This window comes from Apis laboriosa, unplaced genomic scaffold (genome assembly GCF_014066325.1).
Source record: "Apis laboriosa isolate Shangri-la unplaced genomic scaffold, ASM1406632v1 scaffold39_cov144, whole genome shotgun sequence".
NCBI lineage: Eukaryota > Metazoa > Arthropoda > Insecta > Hymenoptera > Apidae > Apis > Apis laboriosa.
In genome coordinates, this window is record NW_025223140.1 from 1,782,070 (window position 1) to 1,799,634 (window position 17,565).

A 17,565-nucleotide genomic window follows, 5' to 3' on the forward strand; every position below is an offset into this window, starting at 1 on the left:
TTTTTTTTTAAATGAAAGTTTAGATGCTTTAAAAACACGTAGTAGTGTAATTAGGTTCGAGTCGAACGTGTCGAATAATTACGTACGTGACAAAACAGAGTTTTATGGAGAGAATTTGATGGTAAGGGGAATGTACATTTTTGAAGATTTTTTTTTTTTTGTAGAACATGGTTCGTTAGTAACAATAGAGATTATAAAATTAATCTCTTATATGTTTAATCAGAATGTAATATGTAAATAAACAATTAAATTCATTGAATTCGTTGGTTTAGTCACTTTTTTGTGTCTAATTATTCATGCAAATAATATTAAAAAAATTCAAAGATTTTTATCAAATTTCTAAATTATATAGAATACAAAAATTACACATCTTTTAAATTTCATACAACTAATATACCAGATATAATAGTTTTAAAGATAATTTTAAAATAATAAGATCAAATTTTACGAATTACAAAAAAATTAATCGCCACGAAATAATCGAGAAACCGGTCGAAGAGACAGTGATTTTTCGCACTCGATCAGCTTTTCATTTGGCCGTGTACGTACCGTTAACATCGCCCTCCCACGTAGAATGAAAGGGTTGGAATTTAAAATAAGTTCGCACAATTTCGCACGCTCTGGTAGTCGCGCGATTCGAACGGTTAACAGAAAGAAGGAAAAACAAAAAGATAAATCCTCTAGCCGAAATCCAGTCGAATGGGGCGTATTGGAGGGGTAAATGGAAGGGCAAGGGAAAAGCAGGGTCGAATCAGTGCGAATGGAAGTGGACGTTAGGTCGACCGATCGTCCTCCACGCGTCCGGCAGCCGGTGGATGAGTCGAGGCCCGAAGACGGCCGAACATGGCCGAATATCGCCGAAGCGACGAACCCTCGGCCCTCGGCACAGCGTCGCCCCACCACATCCAGTCGTACTGCGAATGCCACGCTGTGTGCTTCGTATTCGCGGTATTTCGGTACTTTTCATTCGTTTCAATAAATCGAGCCTTGTTGTGTTTAACCCGTAATCATCGATGAAATACGCGTCGAACGAATCGTCGTTAGACTGACTCGATATCCCAGGAAATCCGAGATTCCTCGTTGTTTCGATGGTAATAGTTTTTCGACGATTAGTTCTGCCACTGTTTATCGGTTTCGTTTCTCACGTTCTCTAAATGTAAGCGTGTGCCACGAGACGTTCGAAGGGCAAATACCGATGATCGAGGTAATCGTATCTTTTTCGCCGTTAATGATAATCTCGAATTAAGGAGAGTGTGGAAAGTGCGCAAAGCCGAAGGAATCGCGATGCGACAGCGCCGGGTGATGCTCCATTTGCACCGGCAACGGCAACAGAAAGGACAAGACGTTCGAAGAGCAAGATAGACGGAAATAGAAGGTTTCTAAAGGAACAAGTTGGCTCGTGGTTAGATAGGATCGTAGTTAATTCCGAAACAGTCGGGTAGGGGGACGCTGTCATTGCTGTTTGAACATTTAAAACTAGCGCGCGTTTTAGCGGAACACTCGTGTTCTGATTGGTGGCATCGTTTGTTGTTTACCAACGTCAGTGTGCGGTCAAACTGGGAACCTCGATTGTTCTAAGAAGAGAGGGAGGGATAAAAAAGGAGAGAAAGAGCCACGAGCGCGTTCCTTGAAGGTAATAGAGAGATAGAAAGAGAGAGAGTATACAGGAGAACGCGTGCTCTCGTGCGAGGTAAAAGAAGAAGAAGAAGAAGAAGGAACGAGTCTAAGAAAGAGAGGTAAGCAATAACGGGCAAGTGGGCGCACGAGATGCATTCCAGATGGACGATGACGCCGCACAGTCTGTAAGACTCGCGTGGTTTCTCCATTGTATCGCGTTTATCCGTGATTGCCGTGTCAGGACGTATCGACGATCTTTGGGTGGGTTATGACGCGCGCTTAACGCGTTGCGTGTGCACGAATAGAAGCGAGAGCGTGTGTCGATCCTGTGTACAACATGGAGTCCGACACGGCGACCGACTGGTCGTCGCCGAGAAAAGGCTCCCTCGAGACATCGATGCCGAGGAAATTCCGCAAGGATTCCTGTCGAACCGAGGGTGCAACACTCAATTGGGCGATGTGCGCCCTCTGTATTACCAGCTTGGCTGTGTCCGGTCTACTAATGTACAGGGAACTGGGATTGGAATCGAGGATCGCCAATTTGGAAACTCGTTGTCAGCTTCAAGAAACGCCGGACGTTCTTATCCAGAGGCTGAAGAGGGAAGTTCAGGAACAGTTGGAGGTGCAGCGGTCTGCGTTGGAGACGAGCGTGTTTCGGATCAAACGAGACGTTTCGGAGTGCAACTGTCCACCAGGTAAGTCTAGCCCGACTAGTTTCTTCTTTTGCGCGGTACTAGTATTCACGTTGGCTCTCTTGTAAGATATTTGCAATTTGAATATCCGTGAAATGGTACTAATTTTTGCATAATTATGAGAATATTATACATTATAAAATACTATGAATATAATCGTTCGATAGAACTTCGATAACTTGAAACTTAAGAAAAGAAATAAAATCATCGTGATCACAGAAATTTCAAAGTTTTCAAGTAAAATTTAACGCTAATTATAAGAGCTCGAAGAAGGAAAATTTGCAAGCGTTATCTTTTGTTTTCGAACATTCGAGACAATTCTAGATGAAAGAAAGGAAAGAACGTTGAATGGAATCACTAGTAGATTCTGATATAATTATATTGAAAGGCGACAAAAGTTTTTATATGAAGTAAGTTTGGAATTTTAAAAAATAGGCTATTCTCTTAATTCGTAGATTATAGAAGAGTAAATAATTTGATTTTTAAAGTAAAATCTATATTTTAATTTGTAGAGGTTTTTGCAGTAATGAAAAAATGGAAAAGGATTAAACAGTTCTGTAAAATGCTATTTATTTTAATCAATAGGATTAGAATAGATATATAATTATTGAAAAAAATGTAAATATTCTTTTGAGACAAAGTGAACGATAAAACCAAAAGATTTATGTAGCATAAATCAATCGAGAATCCTTGGTCAATGGATCAGTAAAATAACTATAACATTCGTCACAAGTCACATTACTATGCTCATTCGCATATAATTTCTCTTTATTGCAATATTTGTAAAAACTTTTTTTTGCTCATCAATATTATATCTTTATTAATAAATGTTAGGATAGTTATAAAAAAATTAAAGAAACCTATTAATTTTCATTACAATTTTCATTACAAATTTTAAGTTTTTTTTTAATTAATTATCTTGTTTCTATTTGATTCAAATAAATAATTTTAAAATTATTAAATGATAGAAATCTAAGCGATGCTTCACATATATTATAACTTTATAAATAAAATACTTTTCAATAATTTTTTTTAAAAATCATAAAAGAATACCAATATAATTTTTCAAATGCTGTCACACAACTGGTCATCAATAACTAAGAAATAAAAGACATTCAGATAATTCACTGACGTATCACTGAATTTATCTGAATATTATCCATAAGAAAAATTGATTTCCATTAAAAAAGACTTTTGATTTTACGTCAAAAAATATGATTTATTGGAAAATATGCAATTTCTTTACAATCATATAACATTCATTTAAATTAATTTGCATTACAATTTTCAAAACATCAAATAGCATATAATCAAATATAATCATAATCCTCAGATAAAATATAAATATTCTTTTATGACAATCTATATAATAAGAGGTTTCAAAATATGTATATATTGACTTTAAATGAATTTTTGCAGTGGTAAATTTTTAAAAACTGAAAAACTAATATTCATTTCTGCAATTTAATAGAATGATTACTAATTCATCGTATATTTAACATTAAACTCATCTTCTTTACCATTATTCCATTGAGAAAAATGTCATACCTGAAGCGATTTTAGTGTGGATTAACTCTTAGGCCGATTATCTATTCATTTTGCATTGTTTCGAATCTTTTTTCACGTTTGAAAAACATTTGTAAAGTTCAATCTTCTAATAATTTTTGAAGAGACAACTTTAAAATTAAATATATTTTCATAAACTATTAATTGTCCGTTTCTAAGAAATGTCAATCTAATTCGATAAACAGTTTTTCTTTTTTTTTAGAATAAATAATATTATCATTCCTTATACATTCTGTTCTGTCTCACATCTAACTCTCAATCGAATTTTTTGTATATCAACTTTGTGTTTATTTTAGAACATCTCTAAAGATGTTTCACTATGGAATGTATCAATCACTTTCAGGGTTAATATTTATTTTCCTCATCTTAACTCGAGCATTTTCGAGCGTCTTTCGATCTCGTCGACCATTTTCACCGAACTAAACTCCTTGATTATCTCTGCTATTCATTTATCTTCCTTCCACGCGTCTTTCGCCGGTTCTTTGACGTGAGAAAAAGGCACGCGTGGTACGTTGTACGCAAGTACAAAGAGCTAGGCGGCTGTACCGAGATCTCGTTCAATTGTCATCGTAGACAACGAGATGTCTCAGGTTTCATTCTTATCCCCCAAACTTTGTCGATAAGGGTTTGTTCGAGTAAAAATAAGATTGAAACGTAATGGAAAGTCGACCAATCTTATATATATTAATGAAATAAAAGATAAAAAAAAGTATGAAACATGTTGCAAATAATAGATGATAGTATATAATAATGATAAATGATGATACAAATGAGATATGATGATAGATGAAATATTCCAATTCAGAGTGTCGTCTGTCTTTATTATAACACATATCTGATATCAATATACCAACGTTGAATTGATCATAAATTTAATTTGTTGCATTTTGTAAAATATATTATAGATATTCCAATTTTTAATATATAATGTAGAATTTATATTAAAGTTTATATAAAAATAACATTTTTATCCATACTGTTTCATACTTTTACAATTTATTATTGTAATTAATGATATGTTATATAATATATTATATAAAAATAAAATTAATAATATTTATATAAAAATAATATTTTTATCCATACTGTTTCATATTTTTACAATTTATTATTGTAATTAATAATTATATTAATAATATTATATAATATTTAATAAATATAATTACATAATAATACATAATAAATAATTATTAATTATAAATTATATTATAATTATATAATTATATGTAATTTATAATTATATTAATTATAAATAATTATTATAATTAAATATATTATAAATATATATATAATTATAAATATTAAAAATATATACTTTTATTTTTCTATTTTATTGAACATTACATATTCTTTAATGAATTTATAGTTACTTTTTTTTTTATTTTTTTACATGATATTTTTCATTTAATCTTTCTTTTCACTTATGTAGAATTTAAACAAAGCTTATAAGGAGAAACCTGGAACACTCTATACACGTACGTGTTTGTGTACGTGCATGTGTTTAGGGCAAGGCAGGGAGGAAAGTACGTAGACGCGTGCAAAAAGGAAGGAGAGAGCTTTGTCTTGGAATGGAGCAGCTTCGGCACTCCCAAACAAAAGGTCTTGAGAATTTCGATCTTGGAGAATGCTCGAGAGAGCGCCTTTTTTCGAGATCGCCCTTTGCACAGATCCCCTGCACGGAGAGATCTTTCGAATGTATTTACTGGCTCGTGCTTTGCGTATTCTACAATTTGTTGTCTATGCACTCATAAGGCTAGTTGCCAATGGTAACAATGTTTGAACATTTGGATTAAGAACGGAACGTTTTTAGAAGTTTACTTTTGAAGTTTTTTAAATTTTTATTACACGTGTTTAATTACAATAAGTAAAAAAAAAAAAAGATTGCATGAGGAAAGTATAATCTGTTTATGCAATATAATTTTTTAAAAAATGGTAAATCTTTTTTTTTATATTATTTATATATAATTTTATATTATTTATATATAATTATAATATTATATTTTATATTTTTTATATTTTTTTTTATATGTTTTTTACGGGTATTTAATACATAATAATGCATTGAGTTAAAAATATGTAAAGAATCTTATAGTGGTCAGAGTAAAATTAGGGAAATTAGGGATGGAATGAAATTCTCAACATTCTAGTGTTCATGCTCCACTGATTCCAGGATCGTGCTGTGTGTGTATTGGTTGTTACTGCACCACAGTATGAAATCGAGAATCGATTTTGAAATGCATTTGTTAATTACATTTTTTACATACAATTTTTATAATTTGTAATCTCACATTTCAATAACCTGTTTTTATCTTTTTATCTATATATATAATTTTAAAGCATAATCGAAAATTGAAATTTTATATTATTTTCTTTGTTACACATTTTTTTTCTGTTTTTACTTAAAAATTATAAGATAGGTTTGAATATATTATTTTTCGAAATAAAAATTTTCACTCACAATATTTATCAATATTGGCATCGATACTATCGATCGTGGCTTTTTTAACTTTTATGCCAATATTTTTATTCAAGACAAAACTTAGAATGTTTTATCTTCTCGCGAGAAACTTTTTAAATCCTTTATTTTTCTGTCGAAAGCTTTTTAAGATTGTCCTTATTTGCCACGGATAACATTTATTGTCAGAAAACAATCTTGAAGTTGAATATTTCTTGATTATTATCGTAAGAGGAGATGATCAATTAATTTTTAAAAAGTAACTATTGGAAACTTTAATACTTTATCTTTTATTACCTCTAATAACTGTCGTCTGCTGCAAAATTTGATATCGTTCAGAGAAATGGCGTCAAAATGAAATATCTGATCTTTTTAATATTTGAAATTATTAAACTATTTTATATTAAAAAGAAATTATGAAAATATATTATTATTTGTATTCATTCTCACTGCCAAAATATCTGAACAAATAACACTTATTAATTGATAGAATATTATAATTAGCCTGCAAATATTTATACAAAAAGATAAGATATGATACACAAAATTCATAAAGATTTGATTTATCACAAAATTTAAATATAATGATTTCCATCTAATTACAAAATCTAAAATACGCGTTATAACGCGTAAGAAGGCAAGAGAAAACTTCATTTCTTTGAATCATACTCATAAAAATTTAATTTATTATAAAAATCTCCAACCTCTATAACTTTTCTAAAAATATATTTCAAGGAATTCAAGTTATAATAAAGATTAATGGATGGATCGTAAATTTTCGTCGGACGAATCGAGTCAAGGTTTCACTTCATCGATCGTGCACCAACGAAATGTCACTGTTCACTTCGAGAACTATGCGAAACCGGCGCTCCTCCATTTTCGCCAGCCGGCATTCTTCCCGCGAGCACGAGATCGTCCAACGATTCACCTCACGTCCGCCAATCGGTTAATGGCTATTATCAAAGATCGAGCAATGCGATCTGCATTCTCGATGAAACTGCTTTCTCTCTCTCTCCCTCTCGTGTTACGACACAACCTAGCACATGCAATTTCTTTAAACTCTTCAATTAAACGGCTGTACGGTGCAATAAGATGGAACGAAACATTCTTTCCCGTTATTTCTGAAAATTTATTACTTCTGAAAAATTAGAGGAGAAAAATCCTCGAGAATCATACTTATACTTGTTACCAATTTATTATTAAATTTGGAAATTTAGAAATAGATTTTTCATTAATGATTATTGTAATTTAGAACATATCTAAATTTAAAACAACTTGTAACGTTAAATTAGAAAGTAAGAAATTCTTTTTGTTATTAAAATATAATCAATTTTGATCTTGTTTCAAATATATATGAAGTATAATAGTTAAAATCATCGATTTCTGTCAAAGTTTATATTTATCGATGATGAACTTTCTATGGTTTGGCACCAGCTATCCATTTTCGAGTTTCGATTCTCCAATTCTTTCTTCGCCTATCTTGGCTAAAAGTATCCACGAACTGTTTGCGTACGCAGCAATGTGGATGCGGCATAAAGGTTCCGACGAATCTAATGCTGCATCTGCACCGATTCGAACTGTAATGTGGATACCGATACTTCTATTGTTTGTTTGCGAATAGCTCTGCTAAGCCAATCAAATATTTGCGAATAGTAGTGAGAATGCGGCATAAGACTTCCGACAAATCTAATACTGCGTCAGCATCGGTTAGGGCTCTAATATGGATACAATATTTCTACTATTTGTTTCCAAAGCTCTAGCCAAATGGTTGCGAATTGCAGTGTGGATACGACAAAAGATTCTAATGCTGTGTCTGCAAACTGACTTTGACTTTTAATATGGATACTTCTATTATTTGCCAAATCTATTTTTTCCAATCTACTATTAGTTCTCACAAAGATAATAAAATATTTACGAATTGCAGTGAGAATGCGGCATAAGGATTTTAAAAAATCTAATGCTGCGTTAGAATTGGTTAGAGCTTTAATATGGACACAATATTTCTGCTATTTGCGAATCGTTTCCAAAATTCTAGCCAAATGGTTGCGAATTGCAAACTGTCTTTGACTTTTAATATGAATATTTCTATTATTTGCCAAATATATTTTTACTAATCTACTATTAATTCTCACAAAGCTAATAAAATATTTACGAATTGCAGTGAGAATGCGGCATAAGGATTTTAAAGAATCTAATGTTGCGTTAGAATTGGTTAGAGCTTTAACATGGACACAATATTTCTGCTATTTGCGAATCGTTTCCAAAGTTCTAGCTAAATGGTTGCGAATTGCAGTGTGGATGCGACAAAAGGTTCTAATGCTGTGTCTGCAAACTGACTTTGACTTTTAATATGGATACTTCTATTATTTGCCAAATATATTTTTTCCAATCTACTATTAGTTCTCACAAAGATAATAAAATATAAATATTTACGAATTGTGAATGTGGCATAAAGATTTCAACGAATCTTTCTAATATTGCATCTGCTCGGTCTAGAGTTCTGATATGGATATTTCTATTATTTATCAATAGTTCTCGAACACAGAATTAAACAAACGTTTACGAATTACAGTGCGGATGCGGCATAAGGATTCTACCAAATTTAATGCTGCACTAATTAAACATTTAATATGGATACTTCTATTATTTATCAAATATATTTTTATCAATCAATTATTAGTTCTCACAAAATTAATAAAATATTTACGAATTGTGAATGCGGCATAAAGATTTCAACGAATCTTTCTAATATCGCATCTGCTCTGATTATTTTGATATGGATATTTTTATTATTCGTCAATAGCTTTCGAATACAGAATTAAAAAAACATTTTACGAATTTCAATGCGGATGCGGCATAAGGATTCCACTGAGTTTAATGCTGCGTTTGCACTAACCATTCGTGAGCTATGGTATAATAATTTACACCGATCAGAACTCTAGTGTGAACACGATACTTCTGCTGTTTACGAATAGTTTCGAAACACAACCAAGTAGGCGAATAATTCGCGAATAGCAATGAGGATGCGGCATAAGGATCTCCAACGAATCTAATGTTGCATCTGCGCTAAGTAGAGAGGCATTCGTGAGTTTATAGCGCGAACACGATACTTTTCGCGGATATGTTGCAAACGCAATTATAAACAAATGTTTGCGAATTGCAATGTGGATGCGGCATTTCGTTTCGAATATATTCACTGATCCGGAAACAACCGTTGTCTTCGTTCCCACGAAGAAGAACAATTTCTCTTTCGCGTGGTAGTATTGTGTTTTCGAAATGGGCAAAAATACTACGTAACCCAATGAATATTCAGAGGAGTGGATAGGAAACGTTCGATGCCTCGAAAGATATTAAAATGGATTGCATCTTTTCGCTCCGGAATATTCAACGACGTGGACGATATTTTTCATCCATCGTTTAATCGTTGTTCGATTCTTCCGTTTGACTCGGGGGAAATTTATTATTAGCAACAATTTTATTCTCCTTGATTTTATTTTTTAGGTAAAATGCATTGGGGAATTAGTTGGAAAAGAGACAGAGAATCTAATCTACGAACGAAAATATGACAGTTTTTTCTCATCTTTATCCGCTTTAGCGTCTAAATATTTTTTTGTATAAATAGAATTTCAATTATAATATATTCTATATAAGTTTTTATACGATTATAAATATTACAGATCTAAAAAATTTTGCTATCGTGAAATTTAATGAAATTTCGTAAAAAGATTACAAGAATGCGGATTTTCACGTAAATATATATTCTTCGTTTCATATTCCATAATATAATGAATATAAATGAACACGTTACACACATTTTTCTTCTCGTATTAATTTCTCACTTGCACGACATTATAACAATTTTAAATACGATTTAAATAAACAAAAAATCATAAATGTAAATACATATTTATCGGCATAATATCAATTATATTAAATATTATCTCTACATTATATATTTAACACTCGTATAAAAATTCACAATTCTAATTACAAGATAGAATCGAAACAACGGTGTTAATATTAGAAACAGGATAGAATCGAATCGAGATAGGGTCGATTTTAATACCTGTTAATTAAAAAATTTCTCCCCATAATTGAAGGGGTTCTTCTCGAAGAATGGTAGACAATGGTGAAAGACACGGACCTCTTTTCCCGTTTTTCCCGTGCCTCCTTGCCCAATCTGATCCCTATCTCTCTCTTTCTCTCTCTCTCGTTCTTCCGCGTGGCCCAGCCTCTTTCTTATCGCTTCGTCCTCTAACAAAAGGGGAGAACCGTGTGCCTTCTGACTCGCGGTATCCCCGAAATTGAGATGTGCGAGCTGACGCACGAGCATCATAAATCTTTCCGCCTCCCTCGTTCGAGCGTGGCATATCTATTCTCTGCCTCCCCGTGCACACTCTCCCCTCCCCTTTTCGTAACGTTTCCGCCACCCGGTATCTTGTGCGTGGGTGAATCTTGATTTCTAGCTGGGTTACGATTTCGTTTTATGTTATATTAATTAATTTCTTGGATAATGTTATTTTGATATATATATATATATATATATATATATATATATATATATACATGTGTATATATATTTATTGTTTCGAAATTTTAAACGAGGTTTTTACGAAATCGTTTGATTCGAGATAAAATAAAATAATTAATGAAATAATGTTATTTATAGAAATTTGAACATTGATTTTCAAAATTTTGAGACGGATGATTTCTAATTAAAATGAAGTAATTATTTAACTTTAAGCTCAATTTACAAGAAAAAAAATAATTATTGATAATTTATAACGGTTTAAATTAAAATAGACGTTTTCAAATGTCATATCCGTTATAAAATTTTAATGCTTCTTAATAAATTTTCAGAATATTTCTCAATTATTGAAATGTGACCGATCAGTTATTAATTCAATTTGTTCAAACATTTAAAAAGAGAATTTAAAATTTTAACGTATGGCTATTATACATTATTGAAACAATTATTTTTTATAAATTTAAAAATGAATTTTCTCCACTTAATATACATTGTTCGAATCAACAACCAAACAATAAATTTCTGAAATATTTCTGAAAAGATGATATTGATATATGGAGAATTTTATCGATTTTTATCTTACTTTTTTTGAATCTTAATTTCTAATTGAGTTATGATTTCATTTTATATTATATTAATTAATTTCTTGGGAAAATATATATATTTTCATTGTTTCAAAATTTCAAAGATTTTGACGTTTTACGAAATCGTTTGATTCGAGGTAAAATAAAATAATAATAAACGAAACGATGTTATTTCAGTTTCGCTTCGCCTCCTATAATTTACAGAAATTTGAACATTGATTTCCAGAATTTTGACGGATGGCTTGTCCAATTTCTGATTTTGGAACTGTCGATGTTGTATGATGTTGAGATACGGATTATAATCGATAGGTAGGTTAATAGAGATGGACATATTGGATTTTGTTTCTTGACATTTTTATTTATCTGCATACGTTTGTTTCTTTGATATAGATTTTTATCCTTCTTCGTTTCAAGTTAAAACGGAGATTGAACAATAATAATAACGTATCGCAAATAAACCTGTTTAAAACTAAGTCAACCGTACTGGAATTAGTTCTCCTCCTTTTTATTCCCTTAAAAAAAGAAAAATGAGAAAAAAATTGTCGAACTAAGGTAAGAGGAAAAACTTATGATATCGTTGCTTAACTGTTGGATAGACGGTTTTGATTTAAGACAGGGTGAATTACTATTTGTGTAGAGAAGCGAGGGCGCAATGTTCGTTTCTCCCTGTCCCAGGAAATTGATGAGTGTTGTAAAGTTTTTATCGAGGAAACGCCTCCTCCTCCTCTGAAATCGATGTAAAGATCCGCTTGTCTTACCTAATTCGAGGCTATTTGTTTGCTTCTTTCTTTCAAATTTATTTATTTTTTTTCCTTAACGAATCTCTGGAATTCTAATTTCCTCAATTCAAACGCAGGGATTATGATTCCTCTCGAACGAAATCGAGATTAATTACGATTCCGTATCATCATCAGGAAATGGAAATTCCTTCGAAAATATTTAATGCATCAAATTTTCTATCCAATGCATTGCGCAAGAACTGGTTGAATAACATACTGGGAATAATATTGCCTTAGAGAATAATATAGAATTACGTAAAATTTATATTACGTACAGCAATATCCAAGAGAGTGGAGGAGAATCCAATCGAGAGAGAAAAGAGCTATAATTTTTATATTTTATTATATTTATATTTATATTTTAAGTTTAATTAAAACGAATTCAATATTGAAATCCAAAGAATACTAATAAAAGTTAAGTATTAATTTCTAAACATGAAATTTTTAAAAATAATTTTCATGCTAACTGCTGATTCTTAATCCTCCATGTATGTTCTTGGAAGACAAAAATGAATTATATAAATAAGAAGGGGATTTTATTTTATTTTATTTCGATTCGAGAAAAGAAATGGAAAGAAAAAATTTATTGATAGGACAAGAATTGTGTCGTATCAAATTAATGATAATTTTTTTTTTCTTAATTAATTTGCCATTTCATTCTTAAAATTATTGTTTCAAAATTGTTTCAAAATAATCATATACAAGCAATTGATATGGTATTAATTTTATATTAATGAATTTATTAATGATTTATCTTTTTTGTTTTTGTTTTCTCATTTTTGAATTTATTTCACAATTTATTATTCGTTATGAAAGGTGAAATTTAAAAACAAGTGTTAAAAAATGTTCGTTTTGATTCTGTTCTAAATTGATTAATTAGCAGGAAAATTCACTTGTGACGTTTATGATAATTTTCTTTTATATATTTTTTTGTATATATATAATACGTTGTACGTTTTTCCAATTTAATAGTAAAATTATAAACTTTTTTCTTTTTTTTTTTTTTTGGTTATATTGCTTTTTATAGAATATGGTATTAATGAAGTTTTTAATTAAAATCACTTTATGACATATATTTCTGTAGTTAAAACAGCGAATAAATATTGAGATACTTTAAAAAAAAATGAATAACACGTATTTCGAATGTTTCTTTTTTAAAAAAAAAAAAAAAAAGGTTTACGTAAAATATTTTCATTTTAACAAAACTTCCAACAGCGATGAAACAAGCAAAAATTAATTTCTCTATAATCGTAAATTATTCTTTCAAATGTTTAAAATTAATGTCATAAATATATACATATGTATTTTAGTTTATTCGTTAGTATTATTTTAATTTTTTCGATAAATTAATTTTTCGAAATGTCTAAATTATAAACATGTTTAAAATTAATCTCTAAAATTATAATTTCAATCATAATCATAATTGAAGAGTTAGAAATGTAATAAATTATAGCTATTTAAAGAACTGAGAATAGCTTGCCAGTAATACGAATGGCTGTGGTGTATTTTAAAACGTCAGAAAGAAAATTTGTCGTTATATTTTATAGGAGAATTTTATATGAAATATTTTAGCAATATTTTAGGTAAATTAGTTTTTATTGGATTGCATGTTACAAAATATCGCTATAAAATTTTTTTCGTTATTTATTGTTTTTATTATTATTTTGTTCAAAGAATAAAAGCGATGATTAAAAGAATAAAATGAAATAAATTATCATGAACGTGGTATAAGATACGAATATTCAAAATTTAGAGATTGCAAATTATAAACAATGTTAAAGATATTTGTATAATTTGTTGAGAAAATTCAACAAATTATATTTGAAATTACTTGATTTGCAAATAAATTAGATACTATTAGTATTTCTATCTAGATATCCCTAGAAATAGATGCAAAAGTAGACTTTATATTTTATATCACGCTCCACGAATTTACCCAATTCCTGACGTCTCCCTTGTTTAGATGAGAGATTAACCACACCATAGTTGGAATAGTTCTATTCACTGAACGAGAACAAAAATTATGGACGGAAAATTAAGATTTCTTAATTTCTCTTAAATACATTTCTTCTGAATTTTAAAAATTGATCTGCTGTTATTTCAAACACAAGAAAATATTTATATTCTCTTTACATTAAAATTCTAACTACCTATTTTTATGTAACTATTATATTATAGATAATTTTAATATTAAAAGAATATTGATGAAACACTTTCCTAATGTACAACACATGTACAAACACATTATAATAAATAGCTTTGAAACATAATACTTCAATTCTTTCATCTCATTGAATTTTCGCTTATCACGTTTAAAAAAAAAAATCACTTACAAAATGAGGCAAAATTAAAGCAAGAAAAAACGAACGATCAAAAAATAATTCTCCCTCTCGATATGTCCACGTGCACTTGTGCCGAATGCATCTAATCTGCATTCTAACATAGTTTGGAAAACACACTTTTCCAAACTTTTAAGCTTGGAGTTCACTCTTGTGAATAGTAACGGTATGAAAAAAAAAAAAAGAAAAAAAAAAGTACGTGAAAAATAGAAAATAGTGGAGAAGCTGGGACAAATTGAATGTTGCATTTTTACACTGACGATGTTGCCTTCAAAAGTTTCTCGAAAGAAGGTGCGATTTACGATTGGCGCACGTGCGTCAAACTCTGCAGCTGGCTAGAAGTTTATGCTGAAGGACCTCTCTCTTTCTTATACTGCAAACTGCAGCCAGCCATGTACAAAAGAATGGCCGCCCTTGTTTCTTACGACTTCTCAAATTCCTTTCTCATCGATGTTATTCACGCTCCACGAATTTACCCGATTCCTGACGTCTCCCTTGTTTAGATGAGAGATTAACCCCTCCATAGTTGGAATAGTTCTATCCACTGTACGAGAACAAAAATTATGGACGGATTAAGATTTCTTTTTTTTCTCCTTCTTTGCTCTCAGAATTAAGATACTAATATTGATTACGATTCTGGATTAATTATTAGATATAATGATACGTTATATGACTTAAAAAAAACTAGTAATCCCTAGGTTAATATCTAGGTATCCCTAGTAGTACATACCTTGCAACGATGGATAATTATAAATTCTACGAGTTTTCGACTCTAATAAATAATCGTAAAAAAAAGGTAATGTGATGTAATATATAGTTTTCACGAATAGAAGTTTAATATTTACATTCTTCATTTTATTTGAAACACATTTTTCTTATTGCATCCACATTTTTAAATCCCAATTAACTCATCACACCTCGTTGAACGAAATTGCGAATCGAATCGCAAGTTGGATGTGCAATGTCGATTGTCACGCAGTATCGTGGAAAATTAGATTACGTTGTAAATCTTATTGTGTATAGCGGGGAATTCCTCTTTGTTCCCTGAATACATTCGATAATAGAACAATAGATTCTATTACCGTCCAATATCGACAACTTCGGTTGATCAATGGAAGGAAGGTTTTGGTTAACTCGGGTGTTATTCGAGACGACTTCCACTCTGGCCAAGTGTTCGCAGGGTTAAGAGCTAAGTAGACGAGAAGCTTTGTAGCCGCTCGGTTAGTTTGAGGTTGACCGCTGCAACGTATATATACATTTAGCGTTCGTTTGAAGGAATTTCCACGAATGTGTTTTATATACCTGCCTCTGCTCGTGAAAGAGATAGAAAGCGGGGAGGTAAATGTTGAAAGAAAATGATGGAAGTAGTTTAGAAAGTGGAGATAATTATCCATAAATCTCGTCCAATGGAGAGTTAGAGGTGCGAGAATATGTTTAAAATTTAACTTTCTGATAAAATTTTAAAATTCAATTAATTTTTCGTGTGTTTTAAGTTTATTGTTGGAAATGTTCTTTCATCTAATTTTCGAAATTATTTGTATATGTAATATATATTTCTAATATTGTTGTTATAATTGTGTATATAAATAAATTTTCGCACGATCAAAACATGCGATATAATCGTTTAAGAAGTAATTATTATCACCGATAAGATTTGAGAAAGTAAATAGTAGTTGGATTTTAATAATTCGTTCTTCTTGCCGAAGGATAAAAGAAACCGTGAAAAGAAAATAACGAACGAAGTACGATTGAGGGTAAAAACTGGAAGTAATAAAAGGAAAGTAAACGAAAGAAGATTATAGAGTCGAAGCTAGTATGCAAGTACAAAAGGAGAAATTGTGTAAAAGGAGAGGATATAGGAATATAAGTTCAAACTGGAGAAATAAAAATGGCAATGAAAATGAAAAGAAAATAGAATGAACGAAGTAGAAGTAGTACTTATGACTAGAAGATAATGAAAAAGAAAGTGGTCGATGATCGGATAAAACTAGGGATATCCAATGTCTAGGTATCCCTAGTAATACACACCGTTTTATTGAAACTAGAAAAGAAATTATATAAAAAAAAAGCAAAGAAAAGTGTATAAATTGAAAATTGGAGAAACAAAACGAGGAAAGAGAAAAGAAACTAGCTGATGATTAAATAAAATTCCCAATCTAGGTATTCCTAGATAATGCATCTAGTATTATTGACGTTAACAAAGTAATCCAAGAAAAAAAGCAGAAGGATATATAAATCGGAAAGGGAAAGATAAAAACAAAGATAAAACAAAATTAAACGAAATTATAAACGAAATAGAACAAAAAATAATCCATAAATATTGATAATAAAATTATTCAATTACCAATTAGATATAATGAGAATTGTTGATTTCAGAAAAAAAATCATATAAGAAAAGTTGGAAACAGAGTAATAATAATATATAATAAAAACAAATTTAAAACTACGTTATATAAAATGGAGGGAAAGAAAAATCACAAGTTAGAATAGAAATAAAAATAAAAAAGAGGAAAACCACGAATCGCGAAGATAAAGAAACAAAGCGAGGATAAAAATTGAAAAAAAAAAAAAAGACAACGAAGTAGAATCACTGATAGTCGAGGGTAGAAACCGGAAGTAATGAGGAAATAGAGGAAAAGTAAACGAATTTTAATTTTTCCTTTATAATTAGACGTCTTACAAACGAAGAGGGAAAAAATAGAATGTAAACAAAAAAAAGCAGAAAAAAGTTATAAAAGGCGAAGAGTAAAAGGATTTTCGAAAGGAAAAATTTTTTTCACTTATATATATATATATATATATATATATATATATATTTATAGTATATGAGAAAGAGAGGATAGAAGGAAAGATGAAGCTGTCGATGCGGTAGCGGCGGAAATGTTTGGCTCGGAAGTGGTTGAATTTGCATGAATCGCAGCCGGTCGTTACGTTTCAATGCTTACCCAGTTGCCTTCCGCTCGCTTAAATGTCGTTTAATTAATTGAAACGGCTTATTCGTGTGC

At 30.5% G+C, this 17,565-nt stretch overlaps 1 protein-coding gene across 13 annotated transcripts in view; it reads left to right on the forward strand.

Moving 5' to 3' along the window:
• The first annotated feature begins 955 nt into the window (after window positions 1-955).
• Window positions 956-17,565, forward strand: part of LOC122715671 (collagen alpha chain CG42342-like) — a 235,564-nt gene continuing 218,954 nt past the window's right edge. For 12 of the 13 annotated variants that reach the window (XR_006346875.1, XR_006346877.1, XR_006346880.1 and 9 more), the window contains exon 1: window positions 956-2,312. Coding sequence is in view for 5 of the 13 variants with exons in the window: in XM_043938042.1 (XP_043793977.1) it covers window positions 1,955-2,312 (358 nt within the window). In the remaining 8 variants the exon portion in view is untranslated. The remainder of the gene's footprint in view (window positions 2,313-17,565) is intronic. The other variant, XR_006346876.1, reaches the window with a different exon arrangement.